This window comes from Anguilla anguilla, chromosome 3, assembly GCF_013347855.1.
Source record: "Anguilla anguilla isolate fAngAng1 chromosome 3, fAngAng1.pri, whole genome shotgun sequence".
NCBI lineage: Eukaryota > Metazoa > Chordata > Actinopteri > Anguilliformes > Anguillidae > Anguilla > Anguilla anguilla.
The window spans coordinates 61,720,120-61,746,574 of record NC_049203.1 but is presented as its reverse complement, the minus strand read 5'-3'; the positions used below and the strand labels follow the sequence as shown (position 1 = coordinate 61,746,574).

Here is a 26,455-nt window from a genome sequence, read left to right as displayed (position 1 = left end):
GAAAAACAGAAGAGGGCTGGAAGACTTTGGGAGCCTCATACGGACGCTGCCAATTCTGCATCACCGTACCCCGAGACCCGGCCCCCAGCTTCCCCGCACAAACCTTATTGTTCATGAAAGCCTTGAGACACTGGATCAGCTTGTGCTGGTTCCTTTTATCAATGCCTTCCTGCCTGGAGAGACAAAAAGAAACAGCGGAGTTTCAGCTCTGGAGGTTTCAATTCATGTTCCGCTTCAACGTTTTAATGTTCTACATGTAATGTTTTGGCAATGTTTACAGTACGCCATTTGACGCCAACGTAGCGCGCTGACTGGAAAAGACAGAGCATCTGACGAGCGGCAGCTACACTGGCGCATTAAGCGCCATTATCCCCCCCCCCCCCCGAAACGTCAGGCTGTTCTTCTTACTGTTTTTTGTCCAGCAGCTTCTCCAGTGCGTCCAAGAGCAATCCCAGTCCTTCATGGCCAAAGTTGTTCACCCAGCTGCAGGTAAGGGAAGAAAGACGGGGAGTTAGTGAGTGAGGAGTGAAGGCATTCGGCGTGCGCTGAATTCACAAAGCGAGAACGGCAATCAAAAGGAGTTCACCGAGAAACATCAAAAACATTTTACTCTTTATTTTCGAAGTCATCCGCGCGCTTGCATCTCCGTGGATGTGGCAGGGCACACCTAGTGTTTGCTTTGTTTGACAGAACGAGACAGCCGCATTGAATCTTAGAAGACGGCCATTGTGTTCCGTGCCTTTGACAGAAAGCGATATTGACTAATGGCTCTCCTAAGAAAGACATGATAAATACCGTCGGGGGGAAAGAGGGATTATTTTTCTCTCCGCTTTGTTTGCCTTCTGGAGAATTTATTTTGAGCAACAAAAAGACAGACTTGTAAAACAAACTTGTAGAAAAGGACCTAATTGTTATCATTTGGAAGCATATAGATGACTATAATCACACCGTCCCCTGGTGTAGCTGAATTGGGACATAAACTCCATAGAAACTCGCTGATTTACTTTGATGTGGATGTATGATCTTTCTCCCCCCTGTCTGTTCTGAAATGAAAAACAATGTCTACATTATGCAGTTGAGACTGTGTTAATATATACCATTTCACTGAAAACAAATGACTGGCTTTATTTTATGTTCACTGCCAGCAGTAGCTGCCTCCAGAATGAAAACCAGCTAATTAGAGAGCCGGGCACAGTCTCATTTTACTTTTTTCCTACAGTTTTTCTTCCTATAAATTTGCACAAAACTTAAATGGCCTTTTGCAGTGTCCAAAAACTGAAAGATAATGGATATTCATAGGAAGTCTCCACAGATCTCAAAATGGCCCTGTAAAATCTGGCACTGTAAGTAATAACCAAGTTATTTCATTAACCCAAACGGAATCCGTGAAACATCCATGGATGCTCGTCAACACTAAAGTTTGAGGTCACTTCAAACACACAGACTTAAGACTCTGCTCACCCCCATCTTATTCTGCACAGCAGCCAGCTAACCAAAAGGACTGAAGTGAGAAAATAACAGTAAATTAGCTTTATCACCCCAAGCTGTTCCTGCTCCTCTGCCCTGGCTGCCAGATGTTCCTGCTGATCTGGACCATGTTACATAAATGCATAAAACATCATGGAACAGTGCTATTAGCTTGGAGGTAACTTCTATGAAATACTTTTTTTTTTTCTTCTTCAAAAATTATAAGCAAAATGTAATCCAGTTTCTCTAATCCAGTTTTAAATTATGCCTAACAGCGAGACCAGCACTCCCTCAGAAAGGCCTTTCAGAAACATTTTGCTATGAGCTGGTCCATCTCCGTGTGATTAACATCAGCAGTTAATCTAGGCTACAGTACATATTAATTTCCAGCACATTGGACGCCATTTCTCCGCACACTCCCAATCCATTTTGTTTCATTTTGTTCATTTCATGCTGTTCGGCCAAACCCTTGGCTGCCATAATCCTGTTAAAACTGCAGCCTTCCAAAATATATAAGCGCTATTGCGGCGTTTGATGTATTACTTGGAGACGTTGCATTATTTCACTACATTTGATGCAAATTCCAATATCCTGGGTACAGCGTGTGCTAGCTGGCCGAGGTTAATTTCTGCCTGCAGCTGAAGTATCTTTAGAAACTGTATCTGTTCCACATCCGTCAGGAGCGTTGGGAACGCCGCGTCTCAAGGCCTAGAAATGTCAATAGGAATTACGACCGGAGGCGAGGGGCGCGATGACAGGCGCCGCGGAGACGCGGGTTCGGCTAACGCGCCGCCGGGTACACGCGCCGTCCTCTGAGATTCGCGCGTTTCCGTGAGCAACCTGCGGCCCCCGATCCGGGGCCTCCCGAGCTCACGCCAGGCCGGGAGGAGGCAGGGCGAACGCAGGCCGAACGCACGCCAAACGCACGCCCAACACACACCGAACGTACGCCCAACGCACACCAAACGCACGCCATCATCGATTCATTATGAATCCAAGAGTCTCACTCCGACTGGCTACTTCCCTGCACGTCAGCCGGAGGAGAGTTTGTGCACAAACTGGGAGACGAGAAAGAAAACGTTTATGTATACGCATCAGAATCCTGAATGTATTTGAGGCGCGCCTAGTAGGAACACCCCCATACCCGAGATCCGGCTTCATTTTGGATTTGTTCCAAATTTGGTGGCTGATAATCACCTTTTTAATTTGTGCTTTTTGAGAATTTCATATTCAGTCTCATTTTTAGGATCATTTTTGTACATCTCTTCCCAGATGACTGCTGGGCCATCTGTAGTACAGGGTGTTTAATGGGGAAATGCTAAAGAACTGATAATCAGCCTTGCACCATTGTGCATTGTGAACAACGTCAAACGCAAACTGAAGAATACTTGTACAGGGTAATACCACAAACGCATGATGGAATTAAACGGTAATCAGGGTAAATGTTACAAACTGATCGCATTTCACATGCACAATTGCTATGGACATTAGACTATACTGGAGTTGTGATGTCACAATTTGAATCCAAAAACACCACCTACTGCCACAATTATATACTTTGCTTATATTTTTTAAATTCACTGTATATCGCAAAAAAACATTTTGTTTAAACACATTACACAACACTCGGTATATAAAAAAAAAATTGCATCTGATGCAGCTTGCACTCAAAGCGGAAAACAATCGCTTGCGAACGAAACGTTTCATTTCAAAAGGCGGTTAAGAAAACGAAACGCCCGCGAAGCCTGGCGGGCGTCCAGGAACGCCGGCGAGGAGGTTAAAATCCGTTAAAGCGAGACGCGGCGACGAGCAGCCAGATGGTGACCCCGCCACCGGCACATCTTCACAGCGGAGCGACAACGGTGCCGAGGCACAGCTTCGCCGCGGCAGACTTTCTGGGGGAAAAGGCGCGTAGGAAGAAACATCACAGACTGGTTACTCGAAATAAGGCATTTCTAAGCTTTTGCGGGCTCTTCTGTAATCTCCCGAATCTTTTGTCCCGAAATTGGTATTCTCTCTCTCTTAAAATCTCGCGTTCTGTGCGCCCCCCCCCCCCTGAGAACCGGCCGCGGTCCGGTTTAAATCGCGTTCTCTCACACTTCGGCGCTGCGCGTCGATTGGTACGTAGCAGCTGCCGCGTCTTTTTAAAGAAACTCCAACGCGTCCTCGTGCTCTTCTACGGACCGCAACCCGTACGGCTCGCGATCAGACCTGAAGAAGGCCTACGAGGGAAAACTCTGCATCGTCTCCCGAGCGCGTGGGTCTGAAAACCTCCTCCAACACAACACCGCCCCTACCCCGACCCCCACCCCCACCCACCCCCAAAAGCCCGCGTCCGACAGCCAAACGTTTAAGAGCCATAATACAGCAATCAATATGGCACCGCGGGAGATAATTGGCCATAAACCGCGCTGTATCTGGAGACGGCGAACGATCGGCGGCTGGACGAGCGAGTTCCTCCGCTCCCGGAGATAAGTGATCAGGACCCGAGCGGCGGCGGCGGCGGCGGCGGACCCTCGATCGCGTCCCGACCGCGTCGGCGGCGTCGCTCGCTCTCCGGCGCCGCGGTGTCAATTAGACGAAACGCATGGAGCAATCTGCGGCATTACCGGCCCCTAACTCGACGATTTATCCCTCCGCTCCGCAACGATCTTCACACACCGGCAGCATGTATATTAAAGTCATTTGTATTGACAATCAGTGTCACGGAAGCCCCTCGATTAGGCCTGATGCGTGCTAGCCCCCGGCGCTGCGCGGAGGTGAAATAAGGCGTTCTCTGACCCGCTGCCACTTTCGCAGGGAATTACACGACTGCCAAAAGCTCTTCCGCGCCATCAGTCAATATTCATTACCAGGCAACCAAACCCAATTTGCAACTTATTACCATTTGCTGTACACTACGCTATAATGATCTGCTTTGTTAATAAAACAAAACGGCATAATGTCGAAAATTTATAACTGTCTGTTTACTAACGCTCACGCTTTTAATGTTTCCCCCGTTCCCCTTCCCCTTCCCCGCTGTGTTCCGACGCTCATTGCATGCAAACATCGTAAAAAATGAAATCTTAAAAAACAATCTAGTTTTACTCCATCTAACGCAGAGCGGGGCTTTTCCGATATGAAATTTGGACAGCAGTGCCGGGGTGGTAAATGGCGGCGGTAGAAGGAAAGTACGAAGACGATATTTTTTGCGGGACCGTAATTCGCTAAATCTGTAACCGAGACTTATCCGTCTTCCGTCCAATGGGACAGCCCACGTTAACGCCCGGGTGATGAAGCCAATATTTTTTTAGAGATACTGTGATTCATAGACACACTGGTGTGGGTACCATGGAGACTGCATTAATGCTCTAATGGGGAAAAGATCTCTATCTTCAACGAAGGAAAGGACCATGTACGAAATATGGCTACAAAAAATGAATCTGATTCCCTCGCAAGTTACATCCAGGGTTTATGTCACTCTATGTTACTCCGTTCGGGGCCAATGAGCTCACGGTAAAATGGCTTGCAGTTTCCTTAAAATCCAAGCAGTTTCACCCACCTACGTCACAGAACGACCTCTAAGGGAATCGTGCCAACTGACGCCTTACTTAAAGAGGTAAAGATCCATCCCTCGTGTGTTGTGTCACAACCTCCCACCACTCCAAGGTGCGACAATCTTTAGCTCTGCCGGGAGATCGAGCAGATTAATTCAGAGATGCCCAAAACTGACGGGCGCGGACCGGAGGACGGGCGGTGAGAGGCCAGGGCGGCCGCGGTTTAACGCGTCCGTCTGTTGGCCTGTGACGGACGGGACGGAAAAGGGGCCGGAGCCTTTCCCTCTGTCAGAACGAACGGCGTCCCGACTCCTTATCAGCTTCCTCTACTCAGCTCGTGGCGTGCGTCCAAGGATTTCATTAACTTAGAGTGGGGGAGGGGGGCAGGGGGTAAGGGAGGAGGGGGGGAGGGAGCTTGTTCATGAAATATTGATAGGTATAATCTTGCAGTTAAGTGCCACCAAATTGTGTTAGTTTCTGCAATCATGTACTGTAGCCTACGTTCCGCAGGCAAAATGGAGAACTCGTACAGCTGGTGCGAGAACCGTTTTATACGCTCAGATTTTGCTGGTTCTGTGGGATTTTGCTGTATGTAGAATAACACAGCAGGGCACTCGGCCAGAATCGAGTCGGCCAGCGGCGAAAGGACAAAACACAGTCAGAGGCACGCCGAGCGAAACAGCGAGGGCGAAACGGGTTCCTCGTTTAGAGCGGCACTGTGACACAGCATTCCCTCTGTATGCGCGCTCATTAATAATCCACGGGCTGGTCGATGTCCTCGTGAGCGCACTGCGCGTCGATGCGCCGGCTGCTTGTTCCTGGCTCCTGGGTTCCAGGGGGGCCTAGTGGAGACACCGACCTCAGCGCTTTCCCAAAAAAAGAAGGGGCGGAGGATTCGGCGGGAGCCTCAAGCTGGGGTTCATCTTTCTACGCCCTTTCTTTCTTTCTTTCTTTCTTCTTCTTTCGGCTGTTCCGGTTAGGGGTCGCCACAGCAGTTCATCCTCTTCCTGTCCTCTTCATCTTCCTCTGTGGCACCAACCACCTGCGTGTCCTCCCTCCCCACGCACACGAACCTCCTCTTTGGCCTTCCTCTTTTCCTCCTGCCTGGCAGCTCCATCTCCAGCATCCTTCTCCCGATATTCCCTAGCGTCCCTCCTCCGCACGCGTCCCAACCACCTCAATCTCGCCTCTCTCACTTCGTCTCCAAACCGTCTAACCTGAGCTGTCCCATCTAATACACTCATTCCCAATCCTGTCCAACCTCGTCACTCTCAACTCCCGTTCTTCCTAACCCCCGTTTCCCCGACCGCAAAGACCAACCTCCAGGAATGGCGGCTGCGGCGGCGGCGGCGTGAGGCTGTTTTTCTTCCGCGAGCGCCTTTTTTTTTTTTGTCCCACATCGATTTCAGCCAGCAGCTCGATGGCGCTCGATCGTGTTTTTGTTATTTCAATGTAACGGCCTCTGGAGTATTTCATCATGAGAGCACTGTATTATACGAGCACAGTATCTTTCACGCCGTATCAGGACGCGAATGTCCACGAATGTCCCGTTCTCCCGCATCCGGCAGCTCCTGACCTATTCACAGACGAACCCTTCCACTCGAGGCCCAGTATTCTTAGCAGCAAATTGCTCTTGACATCACAACCCGAAATCAAGCGACAGGCCGGCCCGGGCACCGCGACTCCATACGTTTCTCCAATCATCTCCGTGATTTAATATAACCACGGTCCACAATAACACCTACGACCTCACACAGCGCCGCATCTAAGCTGAGGACAAAAACTCAATTTTAACACGGAGATGTAATACACGTCACTTACATCGTATATCTCATGGCATGTTATGTATTACAATACATTTGCATACATTAGAATAAAATGTCGTATTATTCAAACGCCGGTGATTTAATACAGGCCGTGATTAACGCGCGGCGTACAGAAAGACGGATCTCTGGGAAGATCGCGTTTAGTCCTCTCCCACTTTTTTTTCCCTCCGGAGAGAGCAAGTCCGTAAAAACAGACAAACAACTTTCCTCCTCCGCTGACAGGATCACACAGAGGAAGTAAACCGCGTGTCAAAGTTCACAGCAAATAAAGGAGATCCTTCGGGAGGACGCCGCGAGTTCCCCCCCCCCCCCTCGCCGAGACGGCGGGCGCACCTCCGCACCGTTTCAATCATCCGAACGGCTGCGCGGGGACAGCCGACAGCGTCCCGCGATTTTAACCTTTTGGAATGAGAAGAACGTCCCCGTGCCGCGGCGATTCGGGGGGGTCGTGGGGGGGGGGGGTGTGTGCTGCGGAACAGCGGACACATCCAGACGCGCCGTAGCCCTTTCCCTTTCCGCGACACCGTGTTTATATGTCCCGTCGTCCCTGCGGGCCCTGAGCACATACATAAAACACGCGTGTGTAAAGGTCAGGGGAAGAGGAATGACCGGGTCCGCGCCGGGGAGATAATCAGGTGAGTAAGTGCGCCCTCGCCGCCCGGGGGGTGGGCAGCGCCAGGACGCGGCGGACACGGGCGGGCGGGCGGGCGGGCGGGAGGGAGGAGACGGCGTCTCCTAGCGAGCGCGGTTCAGAACTCTCAGATTAACGTAATGAGAAACGTCCTCCTCCTGTAGCCTAGGCCAATCTGCCAGGGCTGCTGGCGCCGGGGCCAGCGCGAGCTCTCTAATTAAGTCATAAATTTTGGCTTCCCCAGCAACCTCCTCTCCCCCCCCCCTTCCCCCCCCCCCCCACCACCGCCACCGCCGCTTCCCTTCTCCTCGCTTTTGATGACGCGGCAGTATTTTATGCATTCTCACCCATATCCCGCACACGCTACTCATCCACAGGATGAAGACGCGGGAGAAGAGGGGTAATTATTTTGGCTGGAAGGAAGAGTGACAAAGACGAGCGGCGATGAGGTGCGAACGCGCCGCTAATTTTAGCAGCGGGGGAAAGGTGCGCGGCGGCGGCGGCTGGCAGGCGGCGGGCGGGCGGCTCGGCTACGGGACCGGATTAACCTTCCGTCCTCGGGGGGGGGGGGGGGGAGGGGGAGGGGGCGCGGATTAACCTTCCGTCCTGGGGGGGGCGCCAGATGCACCTCTGTAGATACGGGATCTCCGGGGCGGCGGGCGGGGGGGCGGGGGCTATAGCCCGGCGTCCCGCTCCGACGGCGATATTGGCGGGTTTGGCTCCCCGCTTCGGAATGGCGTTTGGGCCCCAGCTGGATCCCCCCCACACATCAAACCGCACAAAAGAGCGTCCCACTTTCTTCTGGAACCGAGGAGGGGGGGGTTTACACGGGGGGGTGTACACGTGTGTGTGTGTGTGTGTGGGGAGGGGTGGCGTACAGACTACAGCGAAATCCCTAAGAGCGACATCGGCATTAAACCAACACAGACTAGCAGACTGAGACGCGGGGCCCCGTTCCACGCGGTCCCCGGACATTTCCAAATGACCCCCCGCCGAGAGAAAAACACTCCTGAAATTTCTAATTATCTCCAAAACAGCGAGAGGCCCCCCCGGCGCTCTCCGAATTAATTGGACGGAAAATGGCCTCCGCGGAATCGGGGGGAAATCGTTCGGAAATTGCCAAAGTGCTGATTGATCAGCCCCATTAAGTGAATGGAAATATAAAGCCATACGTCTGTAATGCATCAGACGGGCGGTGCGGAGGCCTCCCGCGGCGAGTGCTGCGGCGTCTCCGCTAGTCCCCCGCGGTTGATCGTCTTTTGATCTGGATACAGAGGAATTGAGTCGCAGCACCAGTTTTCCCTTTCTAATAACTGTAATGAGTCATTTTCTCGCCGAATCGTGGAAACTGAATCACTTGCTGTTCTCAACAGAAGTTTTGCCTGCGTTTTTTTTTAACATACACAAAAGCATAGCGTATATTAAATTTCCTTCTTTTTTTTTGTTTAGAGCTTATTGTATTTGTCTTGTCTGGTTCCAGAGACACACTGTTGACCAGGTTTCATTCACCATCTCTGTTTGTGTGGCTTTGCTTTTGTTTATTATTGACCTGGATTTACACCCAGCGGAAACGCGCGGTTGGAAATGAGTTTGCTTATAAAAGTCAAGATAGAAGCTTCACATCCCTACCCTTAAAAAAAAAATCTGGGACCGATGAAATGAGTTCAGTGAGTTCAATTAGTTCAATTAAATTCTTTAGATTCCCCTGAAGAACGGAAAATTAAAAAAAGGACAAGCTCTTAAATTATCTCCACAGTGTGTTAGAAAATTTTAACGGTGCCAAAAAAAATTAACATACGGAAGGAAGGAACACCTCTAAATTCACTTTTGTACACACCTCCGACAACACTTGCGTCGCGCGTAACCGTCGAAGACGCACTAAAATAAAGACGAGCGTTCAATCAAGAGCAAACTAACCCAAAATAGGCCAGAGCGGCGGATCCCCAGGACCAGGAGCATTAACCGCTGATCTGCACCAGCCAGGTTTGATTTGACCGCCCCTCCCGTCCGCGGTCAGTCTGGGGGCCCCTAAGCTCCTCCCACAGCTGCCGACTTCAACTCCGTCACCCGAGTTACACGTCAATGCCCCGGTTATCTAAACCATTCATTATTTACCGCTACTCGCGGGCTGCCTTACTGAACCTGTGTTTAGTAGTTGTCTATGACCATGAAATGCACTTTTTGTACGTCGCTTTGGATAAAAGCGTCTGCCAAATAAATGTAATGTAATGTAATGCCTCTCTCTCTCTCAGGTGGCCAAAGGCGGTTAAACCTCCAATTAATGGGAAACCCCAGGACACAGATCCGTGGGGTATTTGTGTGGGAGTCCGCTGTTTTTAAAACGGCTAACGTTAAAGCGCCGTCTGTTAAGTCAGGGTAATAGCAATTAGAGCAAAAAAAAAATAAATAACACCTCGGTTGTGTGAGACTCAGAAACTAGTTTCTAATTTCTAATTTTAAAGAAATCACATAGAATCATTTATGTGGTTCTTTTCAGTCCGTATCATTTTTAATGGATGGGCAGAAGGAGCATTGGAGTATTACATGGTGAACCTGTCGTTCCAAAGAGAGAGAGAGAGGGCTGAGCAAAGACATCCATCCCATCACTCCCTGCTCCCCCAACGTTTCAAGAGTGATGAGAGAAAGTAGGTCACTTTTTTCCAGGCACTTAACTAAGGTTTCTCCGCGGTTAATAATCTCAACGAAATGTATTAAAGTCCCACAAGTGTCAAGTGCCATAAGGTCACATAAAATTGTAAAAATGTCATTTACTCTGACCTCGGTTACCATTCGCAGAATATCAAGGTGATATTTCAATGAAGTTTGGAGGGTAAAATTTAAATTCCTTAAATTCCAAAAAGATCATAGAAACAGCCAGATATCGTGTTTGCTTGTCTGTGATTGTGTGTGTGTGTGTGTGTGAGTGTGTGCATGCGTGCATCTGTGTGTGTGTGTGTGTGTGTGTGTGTTTGGTCAGACACAACATCCATGGGTTTGACAAAACAATTAATAAAGGAGGAAGTAGTGGAAAGCACAAGGGGATGTGGGATATTGGATTTAACACTGTGGACTACCTACTTACCCCTGTACCCCAGCAATACCACTTCTCACTAAATCAATACTGAATTCAAATCAGATATCTGAATTATGTATGCCTGGCTCCGGGGCTGCCAACGGTACGGCTGGCTTTGAGGTTAACAGATGGTGGCATAAAATGAAATGGGTGTCCCGCTTAAAATATACCCAGTCACGGAGGACTTCTGAATCTTTCGCGCGTCTTTACTGCTTTTGAGAAACGCCGCCGCGTAGCCGTGACACGCATGTCCAACAGCCCCGGTTAACCCCTCCGTCGCACGCGCGCTTCAACCGCGATAAAAAATCCCACAGGAACCCGCCGGCGCAGAAACATCCGCCCGCGAGCCGGCTCGAAAAAACGCAGGGGGGTCAAACTCTCTTCCGCAGAGCTCTCCTCGTCGCCGAAAATAAAGAAAGCCAAGCGGTTCGGAAAGTTCAGCTCGGAGAGAGCCGAGAAAGAAAAACAGGTACACGCTTTTATTTCATAAAGCGATGCCCCCCTGCCCGCCGACCGCACAGAGCCCCCGCGTTTAAAGCAAACACACTCCTCCTGGAAACAACAACAGCAATCCATTAGTCTGCAGACAGGAGGATTCAGTGATGTAATCATTTTTCACAGCGTTCCTCGCCCTCCCTGACAAGTGTAGGTAGCGTAGCGTAGCGCTGGGCTGGAGCCAGGCTGGGGGGGTCTGTGGGGGAGGGGGGGGCTCCGGGGGCTGTGGAGCACTGTGGGCAACACAAAGGTGTGTAATAACATTCGGAGTCCGGAGAGTCGAGGCGGCGGCGCGGCCGAAGAAAAATGACCCTCCCCGCCAGCTTTAAACCCCATTTTACTCCATCGCCACGGCAACGGAGACAATTTATCTGGCAGGCAGACAGGTGAGGTTTTTGATAACTTTCTCCCCGCCGCGCCCCCCCCCCCCCCCCACCCCCCCCCCCCCCCCCCCCCCCACCACCCCCCAAACTCGCGCTCGTGGAGGAAGCCGAAGCCGTATCGCCGCGGTTACATCCGACGGGAGGCCGAAAGGGGTGCGGTCTGAATTCGTAACCCCCGGTAACCCGCCGGCGTTTCCCCTCGCGCGTCCTCGAACGCGTCCTTCTTGCGGCCGAGGAAAAAAAATCACTTGGCGTCCGCGGGGACCCCGAAACCGCCGAGCGCAGCCAGGGGTCGTCCGCTCGACAGCGCAGCCCGCTGGACGGCCGCGGCAAGGCCTGCCAACGCCAGTTAACCTCATTTCACCGTATCCTTCCGAATGCCCCGTCCATAATTACCGCCATCACTGGCACAAGCGCAACGTTCGTAAAGAGGAGTCCGCGCGTCAGGAGGGACGCGCGCCGCTCGAGCTGTCAACGGACGCGTCTTTTTTTTTACAGCTCCGCGCAAACTGCCGTTTTGCTTCTGATACGCTTTTCCTGCGGTACGCCTGAAGCCAGCCAGTGTACACAAGGAGCATCAATTATGCATGACTGACAGAGACTGCCTCCAGTTCCAGCATTAGAAATGACACCGTTTAAATGGCGGAGATTGGCTATAAAGCATCCCGGGACGGCCGGCGCTGGCACCTCCGTGTCTCCCGCTGATAGCTCCCGCTGCCTTCTAGAAGCATCCATCAGCGCAAGCGCCGGCTCCTCATTACGCTAATACACTACCCCGTAACCGTCTCCGATCGGTTTGCGGAAGAAAAAAGCCATTCGCCGCACTCCAAATGCAATAAGAGCCCTCCTCTCGCCACCAGATTAGAATGCTCCCCACAGCAGTAATGAAATCAGACTGGGGCCAGGCCGAGAGAAAGCGCTCCGTTTGATGAATCTGGCGCGGTGTAATGTTACCGGATTATGTGTTTTTTTTTACTGTATTCATTTAGGCGTGATTAATGGAGAGGGCCGTGACCCCGGTCCGCGCTCTGGAAAAAGGGGGCGCCAGCGGGGGCAGCGCGCAATCACCGAGCCAAAGCAAGCGGAGCAGAGTCGAGTCGAGGCGGCGGGGCCCGGAAACGTTCACGACGATCTGCGTAATCACACAATCAGGCCTGAAGGGCCGAGCCCGGAGAGCGATTTTTTGACGGTTATTAATGTGGCCCCGCTCCGGCCCGCGGGACCCCGCCTCAGCGCTCCGTGGCCTTCCCGTTTGTCGGGCCGCGGAAGGCGTCGACCGCGCCCGCGCGTCCCCGTGCGCTCGCGGGGTGATTCTGGCGGTCGTCCAGGCCGCGCGCTACTCGATTACGGCGAAGATTTTCGCCGGCGGTTCGGACCTTAATTTGAGGACCTCTCAGTTCGGCGCGTGGGGCCCCGGCGCTGGTGAATATTTACCCGACCGCGCCGCGCGGAGATTCCAACGCGCCGATTTAGGGGCAATAAACGAAAGACATAAAAGCTTTTCTCTACAGGTACTGTAAAAAAAAAAAAAAAATTAAAAAAAGCCTCAGCATGTACTGGTCTCACACCGCTGAGTTATTTCCCTCACGGTTTTCCAGACAGCCCCGCTGCCTCGCCGTAGAGCTGCTGAGAATTAGAGAAGAGAAAAAAAGGAGAGAAAAGAGAGAGTGGGGGGAAAAAACCGAGGAGGGAGGGAAGAAAAGAGAGAGACAGAGATCGAAAGACAGAGAGACAAAGAGAAATGCAGAGAGAGACAGAGATAGAGACAGATAGATACAGAGAGAGAGAGAGAGACTGAGAGACAGAGAGAGAAAGAGAAATGCAGAGGGAGAGAAAGAGAGAGACGCAGAAAGAGATACAGAGATAGAGACAGATAAAGATACAGAGAGAGAGAGTGTGTGTGTGTGTGAGAGTGAGAGAGATGCAGTGAGCGAGACAGAGAGAGAGAGAGACAGAGAGAGACATAGAGAGCGAGAGAGACAGAGAGACAGAGATACAGAGAGAGAGAGGGAGAGAGCGAGAGAGAGAGCGAGAGAGAGAAAGATACAGAGAGAGAGAGAGAGAGAGACAGAGAGACAGAGAGAAAGATACAGAGAGAGAGAGAGAGAGAGAGGCAGGAGAGCACGCTCGGTGCAGGGAGCTGGCAGACAGAGCACTGCAGAGCCCAGATTAATAATGTGAGTGTCATCCCTCAGGGGGGAGGAGCCATAACATTCAGCCTCCCCCCCCGGTGAAATAACTCTTCAGCGGCGAGGTCAGTCCCCGCCAGCCCTCACCCCGCACTGGGGAGCGCTGAAAACGGGGGGGGGGGGGGGGGGTTTACGTCCCCTCGCCATACTGATATACTACACCCTCCCCATCTGCATCCAGATAAAATCTCACTCGGCCGGCCGGGCCGGGCTCAAGGTCGCTGGAGGTCGAGCCGCTGTAGGAAGGAAGGAGGGGGTGGGGGGGGGGGGGGGAGGGAAGGGGGGAGGCGGGGCTAAACACTCAGAAGACCGAAGCGGGCGGAGTATTCTATCATTTCAGACAAGCGTCTCCGCTGTCGCAGACGGTGCCGGCTGAGGCTGGCGGGAATCGGCCTTTGGGATATTTGGTGAAGACCCGATTAATACACGACACCGGGAACAGAGCTTTAAAACACAGAGTCTCCCCAGAACAAAAAACACACACACAGCTTCTGACAAGAAGTTGATATTCCGAACGCCTCTCGTTCAAAAGCAGAGCCAGCCTGCCTGCCTGCCTGCTTCACGCAATCTGTTCGGCACTTGATGCCTAATTGCGTCAATTATTCCCTTTCCCAGACCCTCTCCTCTCCTTTCATCACATTTGGTTAAGATTCTGGTCCGATGAGTCTGATGCTGAACGGCCCCCCGCGAAGAAAAATCAACGTCACGACTTCAAAGGCGCTAACGAGCCCGATTAGCGGGCGAGCGCTGCTCGGAACGCACAAAAGCGCCGAGACTCTCACCTACACCCCTACAGCCCGGGACAAGCCTCACCTGCACCCCTACAGCCGGGACAAGCCTCACCTGTCCTTTCCACAGCCCGGGACAAGCCTCACCTGTCCTTTCTACAGTCCGAGACAAGCTTCACCTGACTTTCTACAGCCGGGACAAGCCTCACCTGTCCTCCCCACAGCCCCAGACAAGCCTCACCTGTCCTTTCTACAGTCCGAGACAAGCTTCACCTGACTTTCTACAGCCCGGGACAAGCCTCACCTGTCCTCCCCACAGCCCCAGACAAGCCTCACCTGTCCTTTCCACAGCCCAAGACAGGCCTCACCTGTCCTTTCTACAGCCGGGACAAGCTTCATCTGACTTTCTACAGCCCGGGACAAGCCTCACGTGACTTTCTACAGCCCGGGACAAGCCTCACCTGTCCTCCCCACAGCCCGAGACAAGCCTCACCTGTCCTTCCCACAGCCCCAGACAAGCCTCACCTGTCGTTTCTACACCCCTGACCTGCAGAGAGACGTCTAGAGACCCGAATCCAGCGTACAGAGCAGTCTTGAAAAAACCCCCCCAGAAAAAAAGAAAGAGAGAGAAATCACCTAGAGAACACCTTATCATGCACGCAGCGAGGATTTTCCACATAATGAAAAATCGGAGCAAGCAAGTTCAATTTTGTATAATTCTGTCCGGGGGATCTGAGAGCTTGCAAATTCAATATGGAGGCCATCCCCGGGATTTGGGAGACTCAAAATGTAATACCGGGGGCTTAGATCAGGGGAACTCTGAGCCGAGACCCCTGCTACGCGCAGAACCGCCATCCGCCATCCGCCGCGCGCCAGAGCCGACGCACTCCCTTTCTTCCCCCGTGAAAAAAAAAAATCCTGACGCGGAACGGGAAGCGGCTCGAAGTCGGCGGGCTGTAACCGCGGCGTTTCGGAGCAGATACGGTTCAGCCGGAGCAGTGCGGGCCCGGCAGCATAATCGCCAGCAGCGTAGCCGCAAATCTCGTTGTGTGCGCGTGTGTGTGGGGGGGGAGCGCAAAAAAAAAAGTCTGGATTACTCCGGGCATTGTGACGCGAAGTATCGCGGCGCTATCCGCGGGCCTGCGGCGGCTTCCGTCCCGCAGCTGTGGTAAGCGGTTAACGGCGTTCCGACGCCCGACTGAAACCCTCCGTATCGCGCGTTCCCAGAATCAGGACTTTTCCTGGGAACTCGCGGCCTCCTTTCAATCAAACGTCTCGCCAGGAGTCCGTGAAAGTTAGCGAAACGAGAATCCGCTCCGCTAACAGATTGACATTTCTAAATTAAGAAGCACCTGTCCAAACGGAGGAATGCTGGATGGGGTGTGAAGGGGGGGGCGGGGGAAGCAAAAGATGAATAATGATCCAACCGGTTTTCTGACAGAATTAAAGAAATAACTCCGGGAGCTGAAATCTTGGGATGCATCTGTGGGCGCTCCAGGCGATGCCATCTGCGCGCGGCGCACCTGTTTTGGGACTGCCCCGGAGACAGGGGGCGCCGCGCCGCCCCGCCCGCCACCTGGGCGCGGGGAAACAGGTGCTCAGCCTCGCCAATTAAACTATTACACAAACACGGGTTTCTCCTCCGGGAGGAAATTAGCGGCCCACGTCGAGCGGCGGGGGCTACCGAGACCGACGGGCGCTGAACCGGATAAACGCTCGCTCTCTCTCTCTCCGTGACGACGGTTCTCGCTCTTTTTTTTTCTTTTCTGCTGATCGAGGCGAACGGGAAAGACGACGCGCAACCGGCGCTCCGGCGAAGTTAACGAGCGCCCGCTAATCGCCTTTTTTCCGTTTGGAAACTTTCTTCTTTTTTTTCCGAAGACGGTTTTTTTTTTGCGAGCCAGCCTCGCTCGGCTTGCGAGTAACTCTTAAGACTTAGCGGCGCGGCCGTCGAAACGGCGAACGAGGAACGGTCGCGATGCTCCGCCGCGCCTATCGGGCACGTTCGCGGACCCGTTCTCCACGCGGCTGCTCTTTTCCTTTTTTACGTGGGCGAGGCTCAGAGCTAAACATATGGCGTTAAGGATATTTACAAGAATATTTACAAGTGCGGAGCAGCGCGCGTACATCGCCTGCTTTTAGTGTAGACGCTAATTATGCTAGTCTCTCGCGGTGTGCTATCTCACTTACGGCTGAACCGTGTTCTCCAGTGTCAACAAACCTACACGCAGCGCAAAAAATAAAGAAAAGTAAATAAAAAAATAAACGTGGAGGACTTAGCTTTCATGTAAATTCCAAACAGGGACAGAATCGGGGAAGCGACACGCTTTCTAGATTAAACAGGGAGTGTCCGGCAGGGCACCGGAACGATTTGTCTCCCGCAAGTGGACTGAAAAATGCAAATACAGGCCATTTGTCTCGCGGGGTCCAAAATAAATGGTGCCGATGGCGTTTAATTTTTTAACCGCTCCAGTCCACACGCGAAGGTCCTTGCCGTTTGAGTCACAAGGAACGGAACCCGCTTTAAAAAGTCATGATTTAAAGAGGTTCCCGCACAAACGCGTCTCCCGGCCTAACAGAGCGATGATACTCGGGGCACGACTTCGCGGGAGGGCTTGTAAATCACGGGCTGTTACGCGGCCGGGCTCCTTAGAATACAAATCGATTTCCACCCTAAGCCGACCGGGGGGACGGGGGTCTGTACAGTATGTACAACCCGTAAGTAATAATGCATGGACTACCGCCGGGGACTCGCGCAGATCCTTCTGCAAATTCCTGAAAGTACGAGGACGCAGCCAATGAGAACGCAGCACTCCACTTTGGTATCCTCTGGCTCTTTATTATTATTGGATTGACTTCAGTCTGCCAAACCGGAGGAAAAAAAACTGTGAAGGCGTCATATGCTGCTGTCTTCTTTACGCCCGTTACTCCAGGAGACTACCCGGGAGGAAAGGTTACATTACCATAGAGCGATCGGGAGGCAGGACGGCAGCTGGAGCATTTCCTCCGCGCGTCGTGAGCCGTGACTATTAACCGCGGCCATATTAATTGCCGGTGGCTTTGAAATGTCCCTTCCATTAATCTACCCTTTAAAATAAACAGAGAGGTGAAGGGGGGGAGGGAGGGGGGGAGGAGGAGAGCCCGGCGAAACGCTGCTTCTTTATACCTCCCTTCGCCTCGGGGTGCCTTCCTGCCGGCCAGAGCAGGCCTTCCGTGGGAGGACCCAAACCCCCGCCGGGGGCAGAGCCAACACTAACCCGGTCAGGTTCAGCTCTTCCAAAAAAAAAACACCCAGAGGGTCGTCCTCCTAGCCTCCCCCCTCCCCCCCCCCCGCCCCTCGGCTCCCGCTACCCTTTCTCAGCCAAGAAGCGCTAACGTGCTTTGTTAGCGCCGCGAGGGCCGAACTTTACGGGCCTCGTCAGTCACCAGAGGAGCGAGCCTGGGCTGTTTTTTTTTTCCCTTTCTAATAAAAATGCTATTTAGTCTCATTTTCGGTAATTAGCGAACTATCAAATGAGCAAACAGCAGCGGAGGCCGGTCCCGTGACCCACTCCTCCCCGATCCAGCGGATCTGACGCAAGCAAGCGGCGCCGCGTAGCTTAATTAGCGCTACACGCCAGCTCCAGAGAGCGCCTCCAGGCTGCTTATGTGGCTACACTCTGCAGCATTAAACGGCTCTCACTTCCATTAATATTTTTATAGCATTTAGCGAAAGGAAAAGGTACGCGTGAACGTGAAGTTTTGTTATTGTTGTCTTTCATTCTTCTCCGCTCGTCGTTTTGACGGAGCTCACCCGTGAAGGCGGGGCCGTCCTGAACAACTATTTTTAGTTTTAGCCACGCCGAACGCGTTTGTTCCTTCGGTGAGGCGGCAGCGGCGAACTTTGCGGCGAGAGCTACGCCGGAGCCTATTACGCGGTTTCCGCGGGGCCGCCAGGACGCAGGAGTAACGGGGGCCGTTATCCACCGGATCAAATAACCGGTCCGTCGGGGGGTTCCCGCTGGTCCCCTCTCAGCAACGAGGCGGACTTAAAAGAATATCCGCCACTCATCTGATGACCACTTTATATGCAGCGCTCATCGATTCGCATTAAGGAACATCTCTCCGACAGCGCACTGCTAAATAATTGAGAGGGTCTGCTGTCACCGAGGGGTTCCTCTGCGCTGCTGGGACCAAATTAAAGCTGAAGATCCCGTCTGCGAAAAAAAAAGAGGAACGAGGAACGGACATCCTCGCAAAGGTGGAGGGTGTGGGGTGGGGGGGGGGGGGGGGGACAAAACTCCAACCGCAGCTCAGCCTAATTATGACTGAATGAAAGGGGCTATCAAAGCCAGCCAGGAATGAGTGCACAACTGAGGAACATTCAAAAATCGTTTTAAGCAGGACGTTAGCTGTGACCAAACCGGATAAAAGTGTGAAAGGGAGGGCGAGGGGAGAGGCAAAGCGGCCTTTTTTTGAGCGATCTGGGGGGAGCGGGATCAAAGGGACGGGCGGGGTCAGCAGCAAGGCCAGGTGAGCGGCGAGTTCTGGGAGAACGACAGGTCTTCAGGAGACGTTCTGTCTGTCAGGAAGGAAGGAATGGACGCAAGAGGAGGGGTGGCAGTGTGGTGTAACGGTCATGGGCTTACATTGCAGTTTAAAGGCTGCAGGTTCGATTCCCAGGTTGGACACTACTGCTGTACCCTTGGGTAAGGCACTGTTTCTGTGTGTTTACAGCTGTACAAATGGATACTATGTAAAAATGAGCTGTGTAAGTCCTGTAATTAATGTGAGTAATGTAAAATAAAGTCCCATAATAAATGCCCATAATATAATGGGAGAGACCTCCAACTGGGCTGACTGCAGTAGACCCCTGTCCTTTCCCCTGTGTGAAGCAGTGGAAGCGTTTTTTTTTTTTTTTTTTAACTGAGGGGGAGGAGCAGGGGCGGGGCAGGGCAGGCTGACTGACAGGCAGAGGGGCGGGGTCGGGGAGCAGCTCACCTGACGGGGTTGCTGGTGAGGGACACGCGCAGCGACTCGAGGCAGTTGAGCAGCTTGTCGTCGGCGATGCCGGAGCGCAGCTCGTGCACGTACTCCTGCGAGGACAGCGTGCTCTCGTGCTTGCTGTTCCTCAGGCCTCCCTGCAAACACACACACACACGCAGAGAGCGGCCAATCAGAATCAGAGTCCCGCAGCGTCGTCTGCATCTCACCATCTCACACGCAGACCAGGCAGGCACGCGGGCGGGAGCGGGGGGGGTCGGTACTTGAGCTGAGGGGACCGGTGCACCCGCAGGCTCCCCCCTCCCCCGACCGCTCGCAGCATCTCGGCTCCCAGCAGCCCCGGCGGTAACGCGTTTCCACGCTCGCGTCTCGGCGGCCGCGCGCTGCGCAGCTAACCGCCGCCCCCCGTTAACGCGGCGGTAATGAGACTGGCGAGGGGAGCCGCGGTTTTATACGCCGCAGCGTTGGGCTCAAACCGCCGAGGCGGTGGGGAGGGGGGGGAAAGGGGGAGAAGGGGAGGAGGGGGGGAAGGGGGGGGAGAGGAACACCTGCCGCCCGGATTTCAGGCGGAGCGTGTATCAGGTGCGGCGGTTCCCCGCCGCGGCTGACGCCCTGCAGGTGAGAGCGATTGCCGGTGCTGCCGGGGACGCGGCTCTTTTCCCCGTCATTACCCACGGCCCAGTTTCCCCCAGCTGCCCCCCTCCCCCCCCCCCCCCCCCCCCCCCCCCCCCCCCTCCAATACACACCCCCCGCGCGCACAAACCGCTCCGCATTAAAAATAAATACCACAAAATAAAACCCCTGCAGCAACCAAAAAACACAACCACCAGTCATTTCACCGAATTCACCCACGGTGTTTTTAAATAAACATTTTTCCTTTTTCTGTTTCTACGCAGGAAGAAGAGAGAAACAGGATCTCGAAGGTGCCGCTCGTACAGTGAGCCAGACTCCTGCTCCGTCCTGTCCTAATGTGAGGTTCAGGTGAGGGGAAGGAGGACAGGTGAGCGTTCTCCACACCTGCTGTTTCCTTGGCTGCGCGGGCGGAGCCAGGAGGAGGGCCAGGCCTCAGGGGGTCTCCCGCACAGACGGGGATTCGGCGGGCTCCACTGCCAGCTCGCGGGCCCCCGAGCAGTGTAAACACACACACACTCCACACATTCCTGCGTACTTACTCCTCCAGTCAGAGGTCACGTCAGCCTGCCAGTCCACGACTGGCACAGTCTTGGCAGCCTATGCTTAAAGCTCGCACAGCGAGCGCGTCTCAGACATCCAAAGGTTTTACGGAATGCTAATTTTTCGCATCGAAAATAAACAAGGAGTATGGCTTTTGGTCAAATGGGGGTTTGTGGGGGAAGGAAGGAAGCTTGTTCTTGGCTCTCTAAATTGGCAAAAGCTATACTGAAGGATAACCAAGAAATGCTCCCCCCCCCCCTCCCCCTCCCCCTCCCCCCCACTCCGCAGCATCTCTGAAAATAAGCTCGCATTAATCTAGCCACAGCTCCCTGTCTGCAGAAATCAATTTCTGTTACCTGCCAAGTCCAAACTGTACGCAGCTACCGCGCGCCGGGAAAGGCGTCTCACAGCTACAGAAGTGGAGACAAAGGGAGGAAGCGGCGAAGTCTGTCAATCCACCTCACTCCTCTCTCCTCTCTCCCTCTCTCCCCCACGGTAAGAGCCTGCATTACGAGCGACTGCGTCTAATAGCTATTCTTGTATTTCAGGGCTTTTCGTTTTTTTTTTGTTGTTGTTGTTATTGTGTGAACATCGTGCTGCAGTGGTATCTAAATCCATTTTCACAGGTGTTCTTGTATTTTCTGTTTTTTTTTTTTTTTTCCTTCTTTTTCCCGCCTTTTCTGAGAAAAACAACCTGCCAAACAAAGTTTGGTATCGCTCGGCCCGGTTGTCAAAGTAACCCACTTACAAGGAGAAGCAGAGTAAGGTAGGCATATAAACATGGGGTGGGGTGGGGGGGGGGGGGTGCGGGGATGGGGGGGAGGGGAGTGCAGGGGGGGGTGTGGGAGGACTGTATGAGCCGTATCAGAAATCCCTTGACTGCGATAGACTTGCTTTAATGTGATCCTTTCCGCAGCCTGCCCCGGCACCCACCCGCTCGGCCGAGGGAAGGCGCTTCGAGGGTTAACAGGCTGTCTTTCCCCGGCTGGGCGGGGCCCGTCCCTCTCAAGCATCGCCGGGAAAGGAACCGAAAAAACGAAAGAACAATTCGGCATCGCACTGAAGCGAAAAAACTAACCAGAGACGAAGAGGCGCGAACACTCCAGCAAAATCCAATTCTCACAAGCTATGTCCACAGTCGCAAAGAACGCCAATTTCCCCCAATATTTGTTGGGATATTTTAATATTTTAAAATATGAGAATTTCCAGTGATTGCAACAGCCCCGTACATGTGAATATCCCATGTGCATGGTAGATTATCCCATTTAAATTCACCTCAAAATAGAAGCATTTGCCACGTAAACATCCCATTTGTAATACATGTACCATTCAGATGAAACCACAGCTCTTGCGCCTGTACATCGCAAATAACTCCAAACAAAACTACATTTATTTATTATGCAAAAAGCAAAGCGGTTGTGTTCAAAAACATATTAGATATCAGCAAAATGAAAGGAAATACTTGAAAGCGGGGGAACTGCATGTAAGCTACGTGTTTGGACCAGAGGCCAGCCTGCAAAGCCATTTCCTGCATTTTCACCGACTGTGGGGGATGATATTGATTTCAGCATATGTTGTGACTGTCGTAGACGTTGGAGCAGAAACGAAATGGACAACTGTCTCTCCCTATCTGCTCACACGGCTGCCGCTTCCGAGATAGCCCGGCGACGCGTGTTCGCGAGCCCATGAATTATGAATACGCAGCATATGCCTGATTTTTTAAAATCGAGTTCAACATTTTCGGCACCGTGTTTCCCCTCCTCCCGAAGAAAAAGAAACGATTCTCCGCCCAACCCTGGGCTGTCGGCACAGAGGGTGCTCCACCTGCTCCATCCAAAGCTGGGTAATGGGTGGAGTGAGCCCAGACAGAAAGATCCGGAAAGGACCAGGAACCAGAAGGTTTGCACTGTGGAAGGCGGTGTCTGACCCCGTCCACTCAAAGCAATGGGAAATCAGCCCCCCACCACCCCTAACTACAGAAAACTCGCCAGAAATGTCGCCGGACATGAGCTCTGGCCAATAGTTTTCCATCTGGGATGGACTTCCTTCTCAATCCAAGCCCAACGAGCACAGGATGAGAAATTTGGATACATTAGCCTGAACGGCCAGCTGTGCGGAAGTGATTGGACCAGAACGACGATTGGCCGATGTGCTCACCTTCTAACAAATCAGATCATTTCTTCAGCTCAGACCTAAATTAGGGGAAACCGACTCTGTAAGTGCAGTTTAGAGACACGGTGATCCGTGAAGACAGCAGAAGATCAAGATAAACATTAGAGAGAATATTACTCATTCCTTTCTCTTTTTTAACGTTTGTAACTTGATTCTCACCCAATATTAGATTTTTTTTTCAGTATAATCGGGCCGTCCTCCGGTTTCTGCCATTTCCTGCATGAATTCACTTTTATGGCCCGTTGAAAATCTGGCACAGACTGAGCTCGTCCTGTTTTTGCTGATCTGTGAGTCTCTCCGAGGAACCAGCGGGAAGCTGGTCCTTCTCTTACCTGTTCAACCGAACATGTGGGATTTCCCCCTGCCTCTTAGTCGGACTCCACAGACCTCTACACCCCTCTGTGGTCCATCACACATTGCCTCCTGCTAAAAATACACAGGTCGGCACAACCGACCCCTCCCTGTCTCCCTCACAATGTGTTTCACCTTCGCTGCAGTCACTGTCTCTTTATAACAAGACGTTGCAAACACACGTGGGCTCTGTGTGTACAACTGGCAGCCTCCTTTGTGTCGATCTCGTTTGGTTTGCACACTGTTTGACAAAAGAAAATTGTGTTTAAAAGTTGGAAACAAATTGCTGCTCTCTGAAGAATTTGCATTAACTGGCTTCCATTAACAAGGAAACAGATATCTGGAGTAAGAACCAAACAGAGCAGTTAACTGCAACAGATACGATGTAAACCTGTTTAAATCTTTGGTTAGGTTGATTTTTTTACGTTTTATATAGGTTTTCACTTTTGATGCTTTTACCTTTCATATAGATTGAACTCAAATTCAGTTTACTGTAAGCGTGAGTTTTGTAAACTGCCAAAGAGCATCATGGTGGCACATATGTGCATATGTGCATGTTTGCCTGTCAAAGAAACAAAACTACTCATTACAGTAAATTTAGCTCTACTCATTTCCCCAATCCCACAAACCCCTCTTCTCCAGTGCAGGACGCCATCTTTTCATTCATTCGTTTTGAAATGTTGGTCTTTCTCCTCTTTTTTTCTGACACACTGGGTACAAAATGTCTGCCAACAGGAGACCGGGCTTTTATTGCCTTCCCGCTCCCTCCTCCAGCAACACCGCCTGTGCGCTCCGATCTCTAATGCGTCTGCTATTGGCCCTTCATTTGTTACTGTCATGCAAGGTGCTTCCCCCCCCCCACTTTTTTCCAATTAGACTGACAGAGGAAAGCACAAAATGAACAATCCTGAATGGACAGGTGCTATCTCTATCGAAGCGCCATCCTTCTGAAAATAATACCTGCTCCGGCTCCCCGACTCCATATCTGACATCTTAAATAATGAATCGCGGAGAGAAAATTGCAGCGGGTCTTTATCTGCCCTGTGGTTCCCGCGAGGCTGACCACTCGCGGCGGGACACCAGTGGGGGGTCTGGTTTCGGTATTAAGTGACCTTTGGCTCTGGAAACCAGAGACACAGCCGGTAATACGCTGCTTAATGACCCCTGGTCGGATCAATCCTGCGGGACGGGGGACCGACATCAGGCCACACTGCGCTAACCGCTAGCCGCGCCCGCGTCCGCCATGTTCCCCCAACGCTGCGGCTTCGGCCACAGGTGCCGGGAATCGTGGGTAAACGGGTACGCCGCCAGACGGAGACGGACATCGCTCCGGAGAGAGACGGAACGCGAACGAACGGCAGGCGGCCGCCCTGAAAGACGGTCGCCGAGTCGGCCATAACCGTATTTCCTGTCAGAGGAAGCCTGCTACCGGGAGCCATTTCATTAGCGGGGCTGTGGATCCAGCTTTGGGAGAGGCGGCAGGAGGCCTGTTCCTGTTCCTGTTTCTGTTTCCTGATCGCTTCCCGCGCAGCTCTGGCCCCGAAACGAGGGTGTGAAGGGGGACGGGGGGCTGGGGGGGCTGGGAGGGGGCTGGCAAACACACGTCAGCCACGCCTTTAGCGAGACGATAACGAGCCGGCTGAGGAGCGCAGACGGATGCATTATGCAGAGGCTTCAGCCCAGCTCGCCCAAACACCGCTCGCCTGAACACCGCTTACCTGAACACCACTGGGCCAAACAGCGTTCACCTGAACACCGCTCGCCTGAACACCGCTCGCCCAAACACCACTCGCCTGAACACCGCTTACCTGAACACCGCTGGGCCAAACAGCGCTCCCCCAAACACCGCTCACCTGAACTCCGCTCGCCCCAACACCGCTCGCCCAAAGAGCGCTCGCCTGAACACCGCTCGCCTGAACACCGCTCGCCTGAACACCGCTCGCTCGCCAGAACTGCGCTCGCACCCCTCCAGCGCTCAGGGAGGGAGTAATTGCGGGGCGATAGCGCTGCACGCGCTGGCAGAGTAATGCGCTCGGGCGCAAGGCCGGGTCATGGGAATGACGCAGCTGCATCACGCGGTCCTCCGAGCGCGCGCCATCGTAATCTGCCTAATCAGATAAGCTGGAGCGCGCCATCAACACGCCTATCTGTTTCTTTTTTTCCTTTTTTTTTGTTCCGCGACCTTTGTAGCGAAAAGGAATGATTACAATAAATAATAATCAGAGGCGCAATCATCATTACCACTGCCTGCCTTACAGATATTTACATGGCCGATATCAATGCACTGTGCTTTCGTTAAACAAATCAAGAACAATAACCGAAATGAGGAAAAGTTAACGAGAGAAGACGAGGGGAGGGGCACTTGAAGCAAGGACCCATCACGGCAGCAAAATGACTTAAAAATGGTGATGCTTTGTTTTCTTATGTAATAACAGAATAAATCATATTAAGATTCTGCTCCCTAAATAAATGCCAAATGATTTGGGGTGGGGAGGGGGGATTGGGGGGGCAAAAAGATGAGGAATAATGAAAATTTTAATTAGCTCTTCTCTGTATGTGATTAATGAAAATTACCAGAGCGCCCTACTGATCTTTTGAAAAATAACACAGATACAATCTTGGCAATTAGTGCACATCAAGCAGTATCAAAGCCAAGTGGCTGAAATCTTTTATTCGCTAATTTCCTGCTCATTAGAGGTTGAATGACAGTCGTACAGAGGGGAGCATTTCTTTGGAAATGATACACATACAGTACAGTAAGCATGCACAGACCACACGCAGGTGCACAGACATACATATATGCTACACACACAGAAACACACACACACACACACACGCATGCACGCACACACACACACACACACACACACACACACAGAGACACACACACACACACACACACACACACGCACGCACACGCACACACACGTTGATCTGCTGTAATTCTAAGTTTGGTGCACAGGTCCCGGTGTGAAAGGCCAGCTGAGACAGGGGCCGGCTGAGATGCCGGTTGCCTGGACGATGAGACCCCACAGGAAGCGGAAAGGACACTCCCTGCTGCCTGCAGATAAGACATCCTGTGTGTTCAGGGAGCTGTCCTCCATGTGACTCTGATTATTCTCCACCAGGAAGGATGACAACATTCTGTCTCCCCACCCCCCCCCCCCCGTTCCTGTTCTAAAAGAGCTGTGTCCCCGAAGAGGACTGCTGTCAGGCCTGGGGGGGGGGGGGGTGCGCAGAACGCCTGGCTCTCACAGATGCCGAGGCGGCGACAATACCGCCGCTGATACTAATTACATCAGCTGCTCCTTCCCACTTCCCAAAAGTGCTTTCGAGAGCGGGGCGGTCCCCAGCCTGGGGTCCCCATCCGCCGCTTAACGTCTCTGCTGTGCCCCCAGCGCACCCCTCAAGCGCCGCGTGTTACCCTGGCATAACTGGCATCCCGAAA

The 26,455-nt window shown here is 52.6% G+C and overlaps 1 protein-coding gene across 1 annotated transcript in view; it reads right to left on the bottom strand.

Moving 5' to 3' along the window:
- The window catches only part of diaph2 (diaphanous-related formin 2), a 442,997-nt gene that overhangs the window by 311,813 nt on the left and 104,729 nt on the right, over positions 1-26,455 (bottom strand). The window contains 3 exon segments of the mRNA XM_035408002.1: positions 104-173; positions 409-483; positions 19,309-19,448. Coding sequence (XP_035263893.1) covers positions 104-173; positions 409-483; positions 19,309-19,448 — 285 coding nt within the window.